Here is a 21635-nt window from a genome sequence, read left to right on the forward strand (position 1 = left end):
AAATTGATTTTTATTTGGATTTCATGTACTGGACATGCACAGAATAGTCCAAATTGGTGAAGTGAAATTGAAAAGTGGTGGGAAAGTTTGGAAAAGTGGTGTGTGCGTATGAATTCACCCCCTTTGCTATGAAGCCCCTAAATAAGATCTGGTGCAACCAATTACCTTCAGAAGTCACATAATTAGTTAAATAAAGTCCACATTCTGTCATATGATCTCAGTATACATACACCTGTTCTGAAAGGCCCCAGAGACTGCAACACAACTAAGCAAGGGGCACCATGAGGACCAAGGAGCTCTCCAAACAGGTCCGCTACAAATTTGTGGAGAAGTACAGATCAGGGTTGGGTTGTACAAAAATATCTGAAACGTAGAAAATCCCACAGAGCCCCATTTAAATCCATTATTAAAAAATGGAAAGAATATGGCACCACAACAAACCTGCCAAGAGACCWAAGATAAACCTGAAGGAGCTGCAAAGCTCCACAGCAGAGATTGGAGTATCTGTCCATAGAACCACTTTAAGCCGTATACTCCACAGAGCTGGGCTTTACGGAAGAGTGGCCAGAAAAAAGCCATTGCTTAAAGAAAAAAATAAGCATACATGTTTAGTGTTTGCCAAAAGGCATGTGGGAGACTCCCCAAACATATGGAAGAAGGTACTCTGGTCAGATGAAAATAAAATTGAGCTTGTTGGCCATCTAGGAAAAATGCTATTTCTGGTGCAAACCCAACACCTCTCATCACCCCAAGAACAGCATCCCCACAGTGAAATTTGTAAGTCGCTCTGGATAAGAGCGTCTGCTAAATGACTTAAATGTAAATGTAAATTAAGCATGGTGGTGCTGTGGGGATGTTTTTCATCGGAAGGGACTGGGAAACTGGTCAGAATTGAAGGAATGATGGATGGTCTGAATGGATGGTCTGAATGACATTCTGTGCTGAATGACTATCGCCCTGTCGCTTTGACATCCTTAGTTATGAAATGCCTTGAGAAAATTGTGAAAAGTCATATTCTCAGTGTCACCCAGAAGCTCCTCGACCCATTTCAGTTTGCCTATCAGACCAGCAGAGGAGTTGATGATGCCATTCTTACCCTCCTTAACCTGTCTCTTATACACATCTAGATGTGTATAAGAGACAGATTTGAGACTGGGACAGAGGTTCATTTTCCAGCAGGACAATGACCCTAAGCATAGTGCTAAAGCAACACTTGAGTGGTTTAAGGGGAAATATTTAAATGTCTTGGAATGGCCTAGTCAAAGCAAAGACCTCAATCCAATTGAAAATCTGTGGTTTGACTTAAAGATTGCTGTACACCAGCAGAACCCATCCAACTTGTAGGGGCTGGAGCAGTTTTGCCTTGAAGAATGGGCAAAAATCCCAGTGGCTAGATGTGCCAAGCTTATAGAGACATACCCCAAGAGACTTGCAGCTGTAATTGCTGCAAAAGGTTGCTCTACAAAGTATTGACTTTGGGGGGGGGTGAATAGTTATGCACGCTCAAGTTTTCTGTTTCTTTGTCTTATTTCTTGTTTGTTTCACAATAAAAAATATTTTGCATCTTCAAAGTGGTAGGCATGTTGTGTAAATCAAATGATACAACCCCCCCAAAAAATCAATTTAAATTCCCGGTTGCATGGCAACAAAATAGGAAAAATGCCAAGAGGGTGAATACTTTAGCAAGCCACTACAGTACTAGACAAAYGTTTGGACACCTACTCATTCTAGGTTTTTCTTTTCTTTTTTCTATTTTCTACATTGTATAATAATAGTGAAGATGTCAAAGCTAGGAAATAACACATATGGAATRATGTAGTAACCAAAAAGTGTCAATGTATTTGAGATTTTTCAAAGTAGCCACCCTTTGCGTTGATGACAGCTTTGCACACTTAGCATTCTCTCAACTAGCTTCATGAGGTAGTCATCCGGARTTGTCCTAGTGCTGCTGCGCTATTTGTTGCTACRTGGCTATCTGCCAAACCTTTCGTTTACCAACGTCTTCGTTTTTTCCTTGCTCTACTTTTTTTCATTCAACTTCTCCCCAGACGCTTTTTCTGGACATGGTTCTACAGGACATCCACCAGCCGAGGCTAAGTAGTAACATTAGGCCTTCTAATTGCAGTCGCTGTACTCATAATATACGGGAGAACTATGGCCTTATGGTGAGGATAGCRGTGTTGCAAGCACAGCTTCAGATGTAAGCGTTAGGGAAGGGCAATTTAAGTGTAAGAAAGGATGAAACGGCGTCTGTGCCACCAATAAGCACAGATAGTAGTATAAATCCGCCCGCACAGTCCCCGCAGCCGGACTATTTTCTCAAGGCTTTTGGAAAGAAATGCTGTCGGCATACTCAACCGGTGTCGCTCCTTCAGCTGACAAACTTTCAACCGGTTCTCCGCATTAAGCAACGAGTCAGAGGCTGAGCCTTCTCAGGTCTCTCCTCCACCCTCTACGGGGTCTGAGCTGCCGAAGCCTTCCACTATTAGCTCTGACAAATTGAAAACCCTAGCCATTGGCAACTCCTTTACCCTCAATATTAGACTTKAAAATAATCATCCATCGATCATACACTGTTTAGCAGGGGGCAAAGTCTAATCTGAAGATGGTGCTGGCTAAGGCTAAAACTGGCAAGTGTAGAGAGTATATGGTSGCACCAACGATGTTAGGATGAAACAGTCAGAGGTCACCAAACGTAACATAGCTTCAGCGTGTAAYTCAACTAGAAAGATGTGTCGGCATCGAGTAATTGTCTCTGGCCCCCTCCCAGTTGGGGGGAGTGATGAGCTCTACAGCAGTCTCACAACTCAATCGTTGGTTGAAAACCGTTTTCTGCCCCTCCTAATTGGGCCGCTTTCTGGGARTCACCCACAAACAGGACCAAGCCTGGCCTGCTGAGGAGTGATGGACTACATCCTAGCTGGACGGGTGCCCTCATCTTAGCTACGAACATAGACAGGGCTCTAACTCCTCTAGCTCCACAATGAGAGAGGGTACAGGCCAGCTTAGTGGAGTCTGCCACTAGCACAGTCAGTGTAGTCAGCTCAGCAATCCCCATTGAGACCGTGTCTACCTTGATCTAGGTTGAGCAAACCAAAACATGATGTTGTTCGCCTTAGCAATCTCACTGGAATAAAGARCTCCATTCCTGTCATTATTGAAAGAGATTGTGGTTTCTCACATCTCAAAATAGGTTACTTAACTTCTCTAGGGTAGGGGGCAGCATTCGGAATTTTGGATGAAATGCATGCCCAAATTAAACTGCCTGCTTTTCGGGCCCAGAAGATATGATATGCATATAACTGGTAGATTTGGATAGAAAACACTCTAAAGTTTCCAAAACTGTTAAAATAGTGTCTGTGAGTATAACAGAACTGATTTGGCAGGCGAAAACCTGAGAAAAATCCATTCAGGAAGTAGTTTTATTTTTTGGTTTTGTAGTTTTCTATTCAATGCCATTACAGTATCCATTGACTGGAGACTCAAATGGCAGTTTCTATGCCTCCACTAGATGTCAACAGTCTTTATACATTGTTTCGGGCTTCTATTCTGAAAAATGAGGAAGTAAGAGCAGTCTGATGAGTGGACCCTAAAGTGTCACAGCTTTTTCATGCGCGAGACCGAGAGAGTGCGTTTCTTGTTACCTTTTAAATTGAAGACGTTATTGTCCGGTTGAATATTATCATTATTTGGCTAAAAACAACCTGAGGATTGATATAAACATCGTCTGACATGTTTCTATGAACTTTACGGACACAATTTCAGATTTTTTTGTCTTCCTGTTTTGACTGCGTTTGAGCCTGTGGATTACTGAAGAAAACCGTGAACAAAACTGAGGTTTTTGGATATAAAGACACTTTATTGAACAAAAGGAACATTTATTGAGTAAATGAATGTCTGCTGAGTGCAACCATATGAAGATCATCAAAGGTAAGGATTAATTTTATCTCTATTTCTGACTTTTGTAACTGTTCTACTTGGCTGGTTACTGTTGTAATGATTTGTCTAGTGGGCTATGTTCTCAAATAATCGTAAGGTATGCTTTCGCCGTAAAGCATTTTTAAAAATCTGACACGTGGTTGGATTCACAAGAAGTAATCTTTAAACCTATGTTAAATATGTTTTGTTTTCTGAATTTTTATAATAATTATTTCTGTATTTGAATTTGGCCAGCAGTTTAACTGGCTGTTAGGTAATCGCACTGGCTGAAAGGTAATCGTTAACGTGACTAACTTAGATTTGGAAGGACAGGAGAAAATTCTTAACCTAACAGCACCTATAACTGATGTAGGTGGGCTTGTACCAGCAAAGACGCATACGAAAGAACACACCAGAAAGGGTGGTTAGGCACTGCGCCCCTTATTGTCCAACCAGTTCGGTTAGTCATCAGAGGCCAGTTATAGGAGGCTAAAGTAGGCAGGAGAGTTTCATAGAGTCTGAGAGTCTATAGAGCGATACATTGGTGCACCTTGACTCAGTGGAAAGCACTTTTGACCGGATGGGAGTTAGATGGATGCTATTGGCATCCTCAGGGAAGTTACAGATTAATAACAAAGCTATGAATCAAATAGGTGAAGACTTTACCACTACGTTCTTTTGGTGGTTGACAATAAATAAAAATGTGGATTGGATTATGCCATCTATTATATTCAACAGAGATTCGTGAATGATACTGGGGATGCAGTAAAGGGTCTCTCTGACCAATTACCGCCACCTCCCTCATGACCTGGTAAAATAGACTGACTCTCGATATGTTAATTGACAGAAAAGGGCAGGGTCTGTAGAATGATGCAGGGTTCATTGCTGTACATTTATTTTTTAATAACACAGCTCCAGACGGATCAGTGACCAAGGCCCTGGCTGGTTTAACCACATTAGCTCACGAATTAGCAGAGAACTCTGGGGTGGATAATTCTCTTACAAATTTGTTTGGGAAATGGAAAATGTCATCATCACTGTGTTGTGGGCAACTTTCACCTGTATGAGTGTTTTGGTTCTGTGTGGATGTTGTTTGATTCCGTGTATGAGAGGTTTGATCACCAGGACTCTGGAGAGGTCAATGACGCAACAGATGGTGAGGTACGGACCGATTCCGAACTATGGCCAGTGGGATGACGAATACAGGCCTCCAGGCCTAGGAGATGGCTCCGTTTCTTTTAACTACGGGGAGCCAATGTTGGATGAGACTATATACGATTGTTTAGACAGTTTTTTTATGAAGATTGTAATAAAAATCCTAGCGTTATGATTGGATATAGGCCTATTACAGTCATTGATGAATATCGAATGTACATGTATTGGTTTGGATTATTCTTGTATACCATATGTTTCCATATAGTATTTGAGGTATGAGGTGTATTATTTAGTCATTAAGGGTGGATTGTGAATGGAATTTATATGTTTAAATGAATGATTAGAATATTTTCACCCTGAAACCATATAAWTGTATGAAATTGATTAGAATCATAAAATTATTATTAATGATGTGTGTAGTTTTAGTCAGAATTAGGGTAAAACAATATATCTGTACAATGAATCTTTATAGTATCTTAAACACAGACTGTCTGAGCATAATTCGGTGCCGACCTTGCTAGGGGCCTCTGAGAGATTTGGGCAGTGAGTACTCCCTAATCTTGAGGGAGGACAGGGAGTGCTTCTCACGGTCCCTAATCTTTGTCGGATGGGTATTGATACAGTATGTGCGTAGGATACCTACTGTTCGTGTGTATGTATGTGCGTATGATATCTACTGTTTGTGTGTGAATGTAAGTGCGTAAGGAGCCAGTATAAAATGAATGATTTTGTACAACGGACTAGCGCGCTCGTGAATAAACATTTTGACTATCATAGCTGGGCCTCCGTCTGTTTCATTCAACCAGTATTTTACAGATTCTGGGTTGCAGACTGAGTAGTTAATTGAATTGGGTTARGAACATTGAGAACATAATTCTCGTAACAATTACCGATCCTTGACTTCGGCGATGTCATTTACAAAATAGCTTCCAACACTCTACTCAGCAAATTGGATGCAGTCTATCACAGTGCCATCCGTTTTGTCACAAGCCCCATATACTCCCCACCACTGCGACCTGTACAGTATGCTCTCGTTGGCTGGTCCTCGCTACATATTCGTCACCAAATCCACTGGCTCCAGGTCATCTATAAGTCTTTGCTAGGTAAAACTCTACCTTATCTCAGCTCACTGGTCACGCGCTCCAACAGGTATATTTCACTGGTCATCCCCAAAGCCAACACCTCCGTTGGCCGCCTTTCCTTCCAGTTCTCTGCTGCCAATGACTGGAACGAATTGCAAAAATCACTGAAGTTGGAGATTTATATCTCCCTCACTAACGTTAAGCGTCAGCTTTCAGAGCAGCTTACCTATCGCTGCAGCTGTACACAGCCCATCTGTAAATAGCCCATCCAACTACCTACCTCATCCCCATATTTGTTTTTYTTTTTCTGCTCTTTTGCACAACAGTGTTTCTACTTGCARATCCTCATCTGCACATTCTATCACCCCAGTGTTTATTGCTAAATTGTAATTACTARGCCACTATGGCCTATTTATTGCCTTACCTCCTTACTTAATTTGCACACACTGTATACAGATTTTTCTTTTGTGTTATTGACTGTACGTTTGTTTATCCCATGTCTAACTCTGTGTTGTTGTTTTTGTCGCACTGCTTTGTTTTATCTTGGCCAGGCCGCAGTTGTAAATGAATGAAGAACTTGTTTTCAACTGGCCTACCTGGTTAAATAAAGTTGAACTAAAAATAAAAAGATTAAAACTCATGGGGACACTACGTCACCGCAAAGTCTATGGGTAGAGTTCTAAAATTCAAGCCCCTTGGGTGCTGCCATAGATTTACATTAGAAGTGCCCATATAAGAAGGCTCAAAGTCATTGGCTGAGGATAAAATGTCAATTTAGTTATTTTAAATGTAACCTTTATTTAGCTAATTGTGCACCACCTTATGGGACTCCCAATCACGGCCGGATGTGATACAGCCTGAAATTGAACCAGTGACTGTAGTGACACCTCTTGCATTGAGATGTAGTGTCTTAGACCGCTGCGCCACTCGGGAGCCCTCATGTTATATCTACAGTAGCTTTGATTGGGCTGATCATGTCAAGATCATACCTTCAAAATCTTAGCTAGCAAGCTAGCCGTCATCGTGAATCAAGTCGACAATCTACTGGCAAATCCTTTTCAATTCTTGTCAAATGAAGAGAAATAATGAGGAGATATATGATAGATAAAACGTATTGGTGCTCATTGGCCATTGGACAAACATTACACAAGTTAGGAATCTCAAATTCAACAATGAGTGTTTTGGAAGGAATCAGTGGCTAACTGCAAGCATTGCAAAGCAATCACTAGCCAGATATTCAGTGGAGTGGATGTGTGGTCCAAGTCTGTGTTTTAAGGGTCTCTTTAAAAAAAAAAAAAATTCAACATTGGCCATGCTGTCAATCCAGCATGACTTCTGCCGCTTTCAAAACAACTGGAACTTGGAAATCTCAGACTTCAGGGAGTTCAAGACAACTGGGAACTCGGGGAAAAAACTAGCTCTGACTGGGAAAATACGTTTTGAACTGTCATCCAACTCGGAATTACAAGTCGGGAACTAGGGCCTCTTTCTAGAGCTCTGACCTGAAGATCGCTAATGTCATGATTCAACCTTGTTTTTTTRCCTGAGTTCCCAGTTGTCTTGAAAGCACCAATAAAACCAGAGAATGACAGAATTTGTTGACAAAATTTGCCCACGAAAGACTGCCCACCATCCTGTTCAAGTAAGCATAGCACAACAAGGTGATTCCAAAAATGTATTGCATGCTGCTGCATAAATGATGRAATATGCCAGGGAGATAGTATGTGTATGTTGTGTATTAAGCTGTTAGTAGCCCATGTGCCTTACCCTAATAATTTGGTATATTTTCCCCTCATAATTTCGCCTACTGTCCTGACTTGATGGTGCACATGTAGCCTATAACCTGTTTTAGAGAAATATCGTCATTAAATATTGTAAGAGCTTTCATTATCTGCTTATTATTGTTATCTGCTTTATTTATCCTACGGTTCTGACTTGGTTTACAGGGTGAATACTGTAACAACGGTCCATATTCTGAATTCTGTCGCTGTACATTTCAGAAGTGCTAAACAAATAGTTATATTGACTACATCCGTCCTAGCTCGCTCATTAATGTCTAAGAGGGGTTAAATGCAGAAGACACATTTCAGTTGAATGCTTTCAGTTGTACAACTGACTAGGTATCCCCCTTTTCCCTTTCCTAATCAAAATTACAGATTGCCTCATATCRGCTCGTTGTCCCTTATGCCATAGTTTTTACACCTCAATTGTCAGTAGAAACCACATWTGTTTAAGCAAGTCAGRCGTATCAGCTATGTTTTTTTTAACGGCAGTAAATGAGGCTGAATGAACTGTTTTGCTGCCAGYCGAGGCTCCGCTGAAAGCCAGCTGTAACATTGGTAAGGTGTTGGGACAGCTTTATGTCCTGTAGGCCTTAACAGTTTGTGGGCACCGTTTGTCACCGTTATAGTCCAATTAATSTATTGTTTAGTGTTGTATTGACTTTGCTGGCATGCAACAACATCAACATTCTTTTATTTTAGTTTGCTCCACCAAAATGTACATGCTAAAATCTCCACTGATGGAGATTTGGATTTGGTTGGATACTTAATTCTCCGTACTCTCCAATGATTATGATGGTGATTCTGATCTAACCATAAATTGTGCCCCTAACCTGAGAGGACGGAAGTTCAATATGTAGCTAGATGTAGTAGGCTAATGTTAGGCTAAACTTAAAGCGTGAACTGTATGACAGAGTCATGAGAGGAAGATGGTATTGGCATTTTTAGTAGGATGAGTAGGATGAGTCAACATGTTTTATCTACTTGCACACACAGACACACTCAAATCGATACCATGGACAGCRACATAATATTTAGCTTTAGTTGATTGGACTAAATKGTTTTTGGTATCTTAGTTGTCACTGTATTAGACTAAGCAGAGGTGATTAGATGATGTTGAAATGGTGCTGGAATAGTGGAGGCAGCTCCTGTTTTCTTTGCAACTTGCGGTATCTCTCCGTGGATCTAAATCCATAGTTGTTTAGTAGTCCGAAAATGTCAGACTACTTCATTTGCTTGACCATGCTGTAGGTCATGTACTGTAACTGTTTGTTACATGCAATATTATTTGTAGACTTCACTGGACAGATGTTGATCTCAGGTTTTATGATGAAACAAAGGTGTGGTTGAATTTATTCTGCCACTGTGTCTTCTTATTGTCTTCGTCTTAGGCCTATATAAAACTGGCAAGGCATATGAACTAACAGGTTATAAAGCAAATAACGCAATTATCACAACAAATTGGTTGTAGTTGGGCTTTTTGTTCTGGCCTGGCTTCCTCTGTGATTTTACCTACGCGCCGCTACAGATTGAGCCGAACCTAAAGAGTGTGGTGTGTTTCGTATAGGACTCACTGGTGGTGGTACTCCTWCCTGASCAGTCTCTTCARGGCAYTCTACCTGTTTGTCTATGACATGCACCACTYCTTCTCCAATACTCCTTCCTGACCAGTCTCTTCATMGCAGTCTACSTGTTTGTCTATGACATGCACCACTACTTCTCCAAGCTGCAGCTCATCAGTGCGGCCACTACCATGCTCTACTTCACCGGCAAGGCTAGACTCTGTGACACGTTTTTGCAGAGGAGCTCAAACATATGGGTTATATCCTGATTTTCACTTGAACAAACACAGTGCTGGAGCTTTTGGCCGACTTCGGCAGAGTCATTGGCTGTTTCCAGCCACRCCTCTCYATAGGAATTGTATCCGGGTTTACTAAYTGGAAATTGGTGTTGCTGTAATAGSGAGCCAAGCCAGTTTAAKATMTTGATGCCAGGGATATTTTTGGTGTCTGTGTGCTCCTGAAGGGCACACATTAGTTTTATGAGAAGGGCTCTTTCATTAGTTTTGTTTTTATTAATTTATTCCTGGTACCCTCCRACCTGAGCGGCATGAGGCCTATACTCAAAGGYATATTCAATGTCTGCTTTTTATTTTATTTTACCAAGTGGGCCAATAGGTGCCCTTCTTTGCGAAGCATTGGAACACCTCCCTGGTCTTTGTGGTTGAATCTGTGTTTGAAATTCACTTCTCGCCAGAGGGACCTTACAGACAATTGGTGTGTGGGGTACAGAGATCATGTTAAACACTAAGACCTTGCAACTTATTATGTGAATTGTTAATCACATTTTTACTCCTGAACTGTTTTAGTCTTGCCATAACAAAGGGGTTGAATACTTTCATTTTTATTAATTTGTAAAAATGTGGAAAAACCTAATTCCACTTTGACATTATGGGGTATTGTGTGTAGGCCAGTGACACAAACTCTCAATTTAATCAATTTTAAATTCAGGTTGTAACAAAACAAAATGTGGAAAAAGTCAAGGAGTGTGAATACTTTCTGAAGGCACTGTATATATACGTTCCGAAAAAAATAGTAACAAAAATACCTAATAAGTTTTCAGACCCTTTGCTATAGACTTGAAGTTGAGCTCAGGTTCATCCTGTTTCCATTGGTCATCCTTGAGGTGTTTCTACAACTTGATTGAAGTCTACCTTTGGTTAATTCAGTTGATTGGACATGATTTGGAAAGTCACACACCTGGTCCTACAGTTGACAGTGCATGTAAGAGCAAAAACCAAGCCATGAGTTTGAAGGAATTGTCCGTAGAYCTCRGAGACAGGATTGTGCCGAGGCACAGATCTGGGGAAGGGTCCCCAAAATGTCTGCATCAATTGAAGGTCCCCAAGAAGACAATAGCCTCCATCATTCTTAAATGGAAGAAGTTTYGAACTGTTGGGGTTCGTTCCGTTTTCCTTGTCAATTATTGGCTCATTGGTGAAATTAGCATTCAGACAATATCTTTAATTAAATCATTCAAAAACCTTTATTAATGCAATTGCAGACAGAAGTTGACCACAGGAACATAGCTCGCATGTTTCCCGAGTAAGTTCTGCAAAATAGGAAAAGTCCCAAGTTATTTTATTAAGCCCGAAGTCCAGCCCTAGTGATGTCACTGCATACGTCATTACCTTCTACTCATCAGACCAAGCCCATGCATACACAGCTATAAAACTTGCAAGAGAGATACAATAGTTCCAGTGTTTTCTAAGGGCTAAGCAGTAAATGTCCACTCCTCCAAGTTGATTCATAGTGGAATGTCTGACTAGTCTCATCTCTTATACTCCCCTGCAGAGTTCTGTCTCAGTCACACATTTCACATACCGTTTCTTTATAAGAGGCAGAGAGACWAAAAAAACTGTGGAACAATATTAAACCTATATAATGAATATATATATGGTTAATCTGTAGTCTAGGACCTATAAATGTAAGGAGGGAGGGGTCTTATAACCCCTCCCCTTCTATTAATACAACATAAGCATAATCAATTATTATAATACATCAAACATTTGGTACAGCCCCTATCATGGCCCCTAGGTGAAACCCTGACAGAACCACCAGGACTCTTCCTACAGCTGGCCACCKGGCCAAACTGAGCAATTGGGGGAGAAGGGTATTGGTCAGAGAGGTGACCAAGAACCTGATGGTCACTCTGACAGAGCTCCAGAGTTCCTCTGAGGAGATGGGACGARCTTCCAGAAGGACAACCATCTCTGCAGCACTCCACCAATCAGGCCTTTATGATAGAGTTGCAAGACGGAAGCCACTRCTCAGTAAAAGGCACATGACAGCCTGCTTGGAGTTTMCCWAAAGGCACCRAAAGACTCTCAGACCATGAGAAACAAGATTCTCTGGTCTGATAAAACCAAGATTGAACTCTTTGGCCTGAWTGCCAAGCGTCACTTCTGGAGGAAACCTGGCACCATCCCTACGGTGAAGCATGGTGGTGGAAGCATTATGCTTTGGGGATATTTTTCAGCAGCAGGGACTGGGAGATAAGTCAGGATCGAGGGAAAGGTGCAAAGTACAGAGAGATCCTTGATGAAAACGTTCTTCAGAGCGCTCACGACCTCAGACTGGCGTGAAGGTTCAACTTCCAACAGGACAACGACCCTAAGCACACAGCCAAGAAAACGCAAGATTGGCTTCGGGACAAGTCTCTGAATGTCCTTGACTGGCCCATGCAGACCCTGCACTTGAACCCGATCGAACATCTCTACAAAGACCTGAAAATAGCTGTGCAGCGACACTCCATCTAACCTGACAGAACTTGAAAGGATCTGTGGAGAAGAATGGGAGAACCTCCCCAAATACAGGTCTGCCAAGCTTGTAGCGTCATACCAAAGAAGACTCGAGGCTGTAATCGCTGCCAAAGGTGCTTCAACAAAGTACTGAGTAAAGGGTCTGAATACTTATGTAAATGGAATATTTCAGTTATTTTAGATTTTTAATACATTTCCCAAAATAAAAAAAAWWAAAAAACAGTTTATGCTTTTGTCATTATGGGGTATTGTTTGTAGATTGATAAAATAAAATAAAAGTGTTCATCAATTTTATAATAAGGCAGTAACATAACAAGATGTGGATAAAGTCAAGGGGTCTTCATACTTCCCGATAGCACTGTATATATACTGTATATACAGTGTATTCAGACAATATAGATAATTTTTCTTCCCGCTGTATAAATATATATGTGAAKCCTTTAGAATTACCTGGATTTCTGCATAAATTGGTCATGAAATTGGATCTGATCTTCATCTAGTTCACATCAATAGACAAACACAGTCTGCCTAAACTAATAACACACAAACAATTATAATTGTTCATGTCTTTCCTGAACACACCGTGTAAACGTTCACAGTGCAGGTTGGAAAAAGTATCTGAACCCTTGGATTWAATAACAGGTTGACCCTCTTTTGGCAGCAATAACATCAACCAAACATGTTCTGTTGTTGCAGATCAGACCTGAACAACAGTCAGGAGGAATTTTGGACCATTCCTCTTTACAAAACTGTGTCAGTTCCACAATATTCTTGGGATGTCTGGTGTGAGCCACTCTCTTGAGGTCATGCCACAGCATCTCAATCGGGTTGAGGTCAGGACTCTGAGTGGGCCACTCCAGAAGATGTATTTTCTTCTGTTCAAGCCATTCTGTTGTTGATTTACTTCTGTCTTTTGTGTTGTTGTCCTGTTGCATCACCTAAATTCTGTTSAGCTTCAATTGGCGGACAGATAGACTTACATTCTCTTGCAAAATATCTTGATAAACTTTGCAATTAATTTTTCCGTCGATAATAGCAAGCTGTCCAGGCCCTGAGGCAACAAAGCAGCCCCAAACCATGATGCTCCCTCCTCCATTGTTTACAGTTGGGGTGACGTTTTGATGTTGGTGTGCTGTGCCTTTTTTTCTCCACACATAGTGTTGTGTGTTCCTTCCGAACAACACAACATTAGTTTCATCTGTCCATAGAATATTTTGCCAGTAGCTCTGTGGAACATCCACGTGCTCTTTTGCGAACTTCAGACGTGCAGCAATGTTTTTGTTGGGCTTCTTCCGTGGTGTCCTCCCATGAACACCATTCTTGTTTAGTGTTTTACGTATTGTAGACTCAAAGGTATAGTTCACCCAAATTACAAAATGACATATTGGTTTTCTTACCATCTATGCAGTCTATGGACAAGGTATGACAGCAAGCTATGCTTTTGTTTACCTGGCCACTGTTTCAAATGCTAATTATTTTGCATTTGTGGCACAAAACCGAAGCATTGATTGGTGACATACCTTGTCCATAGCCTGCTTACACGGTAAGGAAACCAATATGTAATTTCGTAGTTCAGATGAACTATCCCTTTAAGTAGGCCTACACAATATTTCTCACATGGCATGAGAATTGATATATATATACTGTTTTAAGAAGCTACGTAGTTTWATTGATAGGCGTGACAGAGTAGGATTTCATGTTTGTATTATGTTGCATGCATCTTACACTGGAAATCGAATACAATTATATGTTACATCTTTACAGACAATGAATCCAAGGAGAGTGCGCAGGAGAGAAGCACAGATAGGCAGAAGAAAACATCAAGAGTTGCAAGATAAGTTGGAAAAGTACAAAAGACTACACCACAAATACAAAAATGTTGTCACTGTTTGCAGGCTAAAGATCAAGACCTTGACAGTCCAAGAACAAATACGAGAAGCACTCTACAAGGCTGCCCGGCCTCTTCATCAATTAGAACAACTAAACTTCCACTATGCTCTCTTGGGGGATCTAAGAGCAAAGTACAAAGCAGAGAAAGCAGACAAAGCCAAACAGGGGTTTGTAAATATACTGACAGGAAAGCTGATAAAGAAATTCAAAAAGTTGTGTGAGCTGAGCATTGGTTTTTCATACAAAGCCTGGAAGCCACGAAACAGAGCTCGATAAACGAGCTAGGCCGAAATAAACATTGTTCAGGAAAATAAACAAAATTGAGCACTTAAGATGTTTGTAATTGTTTTTGTATTATGTATTCTGCTTAAAATCTCCCTAAATTGAGCACATATTACTTTTTATTGCTTACATGAAATTAACGTGAAAAAAACCCACTGCAAAATGTATCACGGACTGCAATATAAACAGAAGAGCAACTTTTACATGGTTTGCACAGAACCTTACAAGAAGGGCTTCCAAGGGAAACTTTTTGAGGCCAGTCACAGAAAAGGTTCTCCGGATGGAGTGGGGGGGTTCATTAAAGAGGTCAGCCGACCTCTTGGTCTGCCACGGGATAGACATAACGGATGCAATGTCTTTCTACCAGGAGTTGAGGGACTGGCATTCAAATACAGTGGCATTATGTCAGCGAGGAAAAGGTGGAAAGAAAGGCACAGAAGATGTCTGAGGTATCTCTGGTTACCATAAAAGGAACCATGGGAATGCACCAGGTTGTAAATATCACATCTGGCATCCTAAAATATAGAGACAGAAGTTGTCTCTGCCAAGCAGCGGAAGGCGTGTGGGATTGCCCATGTTATGGACTCCAAGAAGTCACCCTCCCGACAATGCCAGCTAATGGCCGTGATCTCTCACCTCCACATCAACCAGATTTCATCGATCTAGATACCTCAGCTCCACTTCGTCCAGATGTCATCGAGTCTCACCTGACTGTGAGAGTGGCAGATGTGCACTGGCTACAAGTGAAGAAGCTGAAGTAAAAGTGAAGAACTTTTACCTGAAGTGAAGAACAATACAGGAAACATTCCATGAACATTTACTGCATACAAAATGTTCGTATCAGTGTGGTTAGGAAAACAGTTTTAGTTTATGTTCAATGTTAGTGTTTCTAATGTTCTAGTGGACATGTTTAATATGTTTGCATGACAATGTTGTGTTATGAAAGACACATTTTAGTCAATAGGCTTCATCATTTGGTCTTAATCTTTGACCAATAACCCTCATTTTATTGTTCATATTAAATGAAATCTGAAATTATTTGTAATAAAAAATATTACTAATAAATTGTTAAAATGTATTTGAAGTAATCTTATGTTTGTCATTGGTTTCACATTGTGTCACTGGTGTTACATTGTGTCACTGGTGTTACATTGTGTCACTGGTGTTACATTGTGTCACTGGTATTACTTTATGGCATGTTGGTGTTCTGGCATCAGAGTTGCCCAATTTAATTGAATATGGTTTTTGTATCTACCTAACTGTTGCTACATTCATTAGTAAACATTTTAAGGATATGATCATTCAATTTTGATGACTCACCCTAAATTATTTCTAATGTTACAAAAACAAAAAACAATAGTATAAATGGAAACATGTCAGACAATAGAACATTACACAAGCATGTTTAAAGTAAGTTATTACTAATCCAAACAATTTCTTAGTATTATCATTAACCTTTTCTGTCTTTGATTATATATGTAAATTAAAGACTGAAATTACATTCTAGAAAGCCTGAATTGTCATCTAAAATATAGGTAACACCAGTGACAATAAGGCAGCACAAGCATTTTTTTATGTAATGTGGTAAAAAATATATATATGTTAAGCTGTCAATTATGTTGATTTATAATGTTAAGTGGTTAACTATTATCTGACTAAGTTTTGATTTTAAGAAAGTAATTATAATTTCTCGAAGTTGGCTGTTCAAAAAGCCACCATTTTCATAGAATGACCCACATAGGTATTTTTATTTTTATTTCAAATATTTTTTTAATAATATTTTTTATTTTTATTTTTTTATATATATATTTTTATTAACAACAAATCAATACAGAAAGTACATGAGGGAACACAAGTATATATAGATTATATACAATGGACAATCGAGACCCACATATGTCTTCACATTTTCCATTTCACAATTACGTCATCGAAGTTTACATGGCATATGAATATGGGTTCATTTTCGGCAGTAGAGCTCTTGTACTGAGCTGTAGTGTACTGTCAAAAAAAAATGAAGCAAACACTCCCATCTGCTGGATAGAAAGGAGCATGCAGCTCATTCCTCTTCCACAGGGAGGTAAAGTAGCCCCGCCTCTTTTGTTTTGATCCTCGACGGAATCACGTGACATGTTCTTGTTTTGCGCATCCCATTCCCTGCACAGCCTGTGGAACTGTCGACTGGACAATTGCTCTCAATATCGCAGTGAAAATGGTGACACCTGAGAACTTGTCTGGCGATACAGGTGGGCGAAGGGAGCCCCTCAGATTTGACCAGGATGCGTCCGCGACGGCCGTGGACATGGACACGGCAATCGTGCTTCTCGGAGCCGGGGTGACAGCGATCACACACCCGCTTCTGTATGTCAAACTGCTKATTCAGGTAGCTAGCTAGTTACTTAGTTACTCGATTTAGGCAAATCTACATTGGTTTGAGTTATTAATTATTTTGCCAGAAAGCACGAGGGCTATCACTTTGAAGTCCCTCTTTCAGGATTATGATTGGGGTGTTTGAGTTTGCTGTCAAGACCTAACGTTAGCTTGTTTATAAATGTTTTGGTATTTCACCCCCTTTTCTACCATATTTCCATCATGCTAGCTTGCTAAATACATAACTAACGTCAGAGATGGCATCATCTCTAGTCCTGGCTTTGCCCACCCCCAGTCAAACCTCAAGCGTTGAGCATAGCCAATATTATCTCTCATAAGTATGTGTGTCTGGGGAGGACAGATAAAGCGAAATTTATATTATTTGCATTCAATCTTAGCTACATGTGGTTAAATTCTCTGCACGCCAGCCTGCCCTTTTCACTACTTAACTGTCCAAGAAGCCATCACTCTTTCAACTGCAAGTGCCAAGATCCTACAACTAGGGCCAACAGCTATGACAAATATATCAAAATGATTCCCCTTCAGTATGCCAGCTTGCTTCCAGTGAGTTGTGTGTGCTTTCAGATTGGACATGAGCCCCTCACCCCAACTGTTGGAGCCACCATGTTTGGGAGGAAAGTGTTCTACCTACCTGGATTCTTCTCCTATGGTGTGTGAGTCTTGCCCATGGGTTAACATCCTTTGTCACCCTGTATATGGGGAATAAGAGTTGATAGGACAGTGATGTCTATCTGTCCACAGCACAGCACATCGTAAGGGTCGACGGAAAGATGGGACTCTTCCGAGGTCTATCCCCTCGTATAATGTCCAGTGCCATCTCCACCATGGTCCGGAGTAAAGTCAAAGAGGTAAGGGGATCCTAGACCCAGAGGAGTGGTACTTCATAATCACTCAWAACTGCAACTGCTCTCAATAGGTTTTTGAAACTCGCCACTCTGGCCACAAAAGCGTATCATCCAACCAATCATCGGAGCTTGCCAATGTGTAGTCAGTGTCCTTATCAAATGAGAGAGACACATGTAATTGAATAATGCGTTTGTGACAGTATGTGGGAAGAACCCCGTATATCAAGTTATTTAAGCCCGTCTTTRCCCTCTCCAGGCCATTCCAGCAGAGCAGGCGGAGCATGTATCGAACAGAGACGACTTGAAGACCTCCCTCAGGAAAGTGATGAAAGAGGTGAGAGGTCAAAGTGTGATAGGGAGCATAATATGAAAGTATAAAATGTCAAGTGTGTCCATGTGAAGCCAGTTGAGTTTATTAGGTTGGAGTGAATTCGCTCCTTATCACTCCATTTTCTAGACATTCTGGTCTGGAAGTATTAAGATTACGATATCCATATAATGTGTGTGTGTATGTACGCACGCACGCACAAAACTTCTCTTTCCGTGACATGGGCTATCCAGGTGAAAGCCATGATCCCTCATTGATGCCACTTGTTAAATCCACTTCAYTCAGTGTAGATGAAGSGGAGGAGACAGGTTAAAGAAGGATTTTTAAGCCTTGAGACAATTGAGACGTGTGTGCCATTCATAGGGTGAATGGTCAAGACAACAGATTTAAGTGCCTTTGAACGGGGTATGGTAGTAGGTGCCAGGCTCAACAGGGTTGAGTGTCAAGAACTGCAATGCTGTTGATTTTTCACGCTCAACAGTTTCCTGTGTGTATCAAGAATGGTCCAACACTCAAAGGACATCCAGCCAACTTGACACAACTGTGGGAAGCATTGGAGTCAACATGGGCCAGCATCCCTGTGAAACATTTTCGACACCTTGTAGAGTTCATGCCCAGACGAATTGAGGCTGGGCAAAAGGGGAGGGGTGCAACTCAATATTAGGAAGGTGTTCCTAATGTTTGTTTTACTCAGTGTATTATTTAAATTAACACGTCAATACAGTAACTTTTGAATGAAAGCATGGACTTCTAATATATGTATAATAAGTTATTATATGTATATAATAAGTTATTAATAAATCCTCTCTTATGTTGTGGTTAATGATATATAACATTGTTGTGCAGTTCTATATTTGCTGGTCTTATTTTTAGTGTTCGCAATAGATTCCAGTGTTGCCTACTTGGTGATTTCTGAACGGGTTAGATGTAGCAGTTTTGCATAGCTATGCCCACTGATACTTGGCACAGTTTGATTTCCTCTTTCTCTCACTCAAGACCTCACATGAGATGGTRATCCAGTGCCTGTCCAGAATAGCCACTCATCCCTTCCATGGTAAATCCTGGCGATTGTCTGTGTTTATTTTCTTTATTGGCTTGGAGTTTATAGCTTTGTTTTTTTAATCCAGACTAGCTAGGTTTCCATCCAATATSCAACAGATTTTCATGCAAATATTCAAAAATCCACATAGGAAAAAAMATGATAATTTTGAGAGTTTCCATCAAACTGACATGTTGTGGATAAAAATCTGTGCTTGATGACGTAGTGCACATAAAAAGCACTTTTGAGCTTAAGTTTCCAACTACCGAATAAAAATCAGAAGTTCAACGTGTTTACATCTCATTTTCAACTCTACTGATGGCTTTGTCACAGAAACTGTTGTGATAAATAGCAATCTTGCCCAATCTGTTTTTGGCATATGCTCTCTAGTCTAGACAGTGGTCGCTGAGAAATTTGACAGGGTAGGTTATRTGATGAGAAATGGATAAGAGAAAGATTATTTTTATTTGATAATGGAAGCCCAGCAACGATCATCATGTCACCAGCTTTCAAATAATACCCTCGATATTTATTGGAAATTTGAATCTCATCACTGTGCACTTTTTTAATTTGTAAAAATTTTACCCCCTTTTTTCTCCCCAATCTCGTGGTATCCAATTGTTAGTAATTACTATCTTGTCTCATCGCTACAACTCCCGTACGGGCTCGGGAGAGACGAAGGTRGAAAGCCATGCGTCCTCCGAAACACAACCCAACCAAACCGCACTGCTTCTTAACACAGCGCGCCTCCAACCCAGAAGCCAGCTGCACCAATGTGTCGGAGGAAACACCGTGCACCTGGCTACCTTGGTTAGCGCGCACTGCGCCCGGCCCGCCACAGGAGTCGCTGGWGCMCGATGAGACAAGGATATCCCTACCGGCCAAACCCTCCCTAACCCGGACGACGCTAGGCCAATTGTGCGTCGCCCCACGGACCTCCCGGTCGCGGCCGGCTGCGACAGAGCCTGGGCGCGAACCCAGAGTCTCTGGTGGCACAGCTAGCGCTGCGATGCAGTGCCCTAGACCACTGCGCCACCCGGGAGGCCCTCACTGTGCACGTTTTACTACAATATGAGGAAGTTCATCATAGTTTATTTAATCTGCCTATAAACTCTTCATGCTTTTCCCACATGGTGGTGGGCTATAGGCTACAACGTAACATATCATCACATGAGTCCAAGTTTACCTCAACATTATGGTTATTATATATTTGTAAATATAATTTTTTTAACAATGCAAAACATACACATACAAACGACAACATACAGACGCTCACAATCATCCACAACATCACACCTGCTCACATCTCCAGCGCCTGCATCCCTCTCCTCCACATCGCCTGAAACTGCACCATTTTGTTTCTCTCCGTCTCCACGCACTTTCAACATTCCGATAATAAAGCATTTGACCTTTTCCATTGTGTTAACGATGGAGGATTGGTTGATTTCCAGTTAAGTATACYTTTTTTTTTCAATATGATTGATGAGAAAAGTATCATCCAACCCATCAGGTATCTCACTGCACCCTCATATATCTTGTCTTGAAATATGCAGACAGGCGGATTAAAAGTACATTTACATTGTAACACTTCTGACAGCCAACTTTCCGACTCCGCCCATAACTATGGACTTTTTAACATTGGCACAAGATTATTTCCATTTATTTAGATCTGCTTTCATATTGTTGAGTAATGGGATAAAGTTATCTTTGTATGTTTGTTGTAACTTATTAAGCACCCAAAGTATTTGATATTTTGTATGGTCCACTTAAAGGATTGCTGTAGATCATGAGTTATTATTGTTCTTATTGCCATTATAATAAAACAATTCCACGTAAATGTTATATCCTGAGCATTGAGTTGCCACTATTGTTCAGGTGTATCAGGAGATCATCTGCAAATAAGATTAGTTTATATTCATATTTACCAATACTGATACCTGTTATGTTTGGGTCCTGTCTAATTATTTCTGCAAGCTGTTCAATTGCCAGTGCAAACAGGAGGGGAGAGAGAGGACATGTCTTGTGCCCCTTTCTAAAACAATTTAATCAGATAATGTATTATTTGTGTATATTTTTGCTTTTGGACATTTGTATACTATTTTATTACATTAATTATTTCAGCTGAAAAGTTGAAATAATAAATGTAAAAATTCAGAATCCTTGACTTTTTCCATGTTACGTTACAGCCTTATTCTAAAATGGATTCAATTGTTTCTTTTCCTCGTCAATCTACACACAATACCCCATAATGACAAAGCAAAAACAGGTTTTAGATTTTTTTGCAATTTATACAAAATAAAATAAAATGGGAATATCACATTTACATAAGTTTTCAGACCCTTTACTCAGTACAGTACTGTTGAAGCACCTTTGGCAGCGATTATAGACTCAAGTCTTCTTGGGTATGACGCTACAAGTGTGGCACACCTGCACACCTGTAATAGCCATACACCTGTTTCTCCCATTCTTCTTTGCAGATCCTTTCAAGCTCTGTCAGGTTGGATGGGGAGCATACAGGCTTTGAGAAAAGCCTGTATGTGTCTGTATGCGGATGACTCAACACTATACATATCAGCTACTACAGCAACTGAAATGACTGCAAC

At 40.6% G+C, this 21635-nt stretch overlaps 1 protein-coding gene across 3 annotated transcripts in view; it reads left to right on the forward strand.

Moving 5' to 3' along the window:
- The first annotated feature begins 16570 nt into the window (after positions 1–16570).
- The window catches only part of LOC111976240 (mitochondrial carrier homolog 1), a 45688-nt gene continuing 40623 nt past the window's right edge, over positions 16571–21635 (forward strand). For all 3 annotated transcript variants that reach the window (XM_024005004.2, XM_024005005.2, XM_070448113.1), the window contains exons 1-5: positions 16571–16812; positions 17385–17469; positions 17562–17668; positions 17922–17999; positions 18990–19047. In XM_024005004.2, the coding sequence (XP_023860772.1) occupies positions 16642–16812; positions 17385–17469; positions 17562–17668; positions 17922–17999; positions 18990–19047 (499 nt within the window). In that variant the 5' untranslated portion in view covers positions 16571–16641. The remainder of the gene's footprint in view (positions 16813–17384; positions 17470–17561; positions 17669–17921; positions 18000–18989; positions 19048–21635) is intronic.

Source organism: Salvelinus sp. IW2-2015, linkage group LG17 (assembly GCF_002910315.2).
Source record: "Salvelinus sp. IW2-2015 linkage group LG17, ASM291031v2, whole genome shotgun sequence".
Lineage (NCBI taxonomy): Eukaryota > Metazoa > Chordata > Actinopteri > Salmoniformes > Salmonidae > Salvelinus > Salvelinus sp. IW2-2015.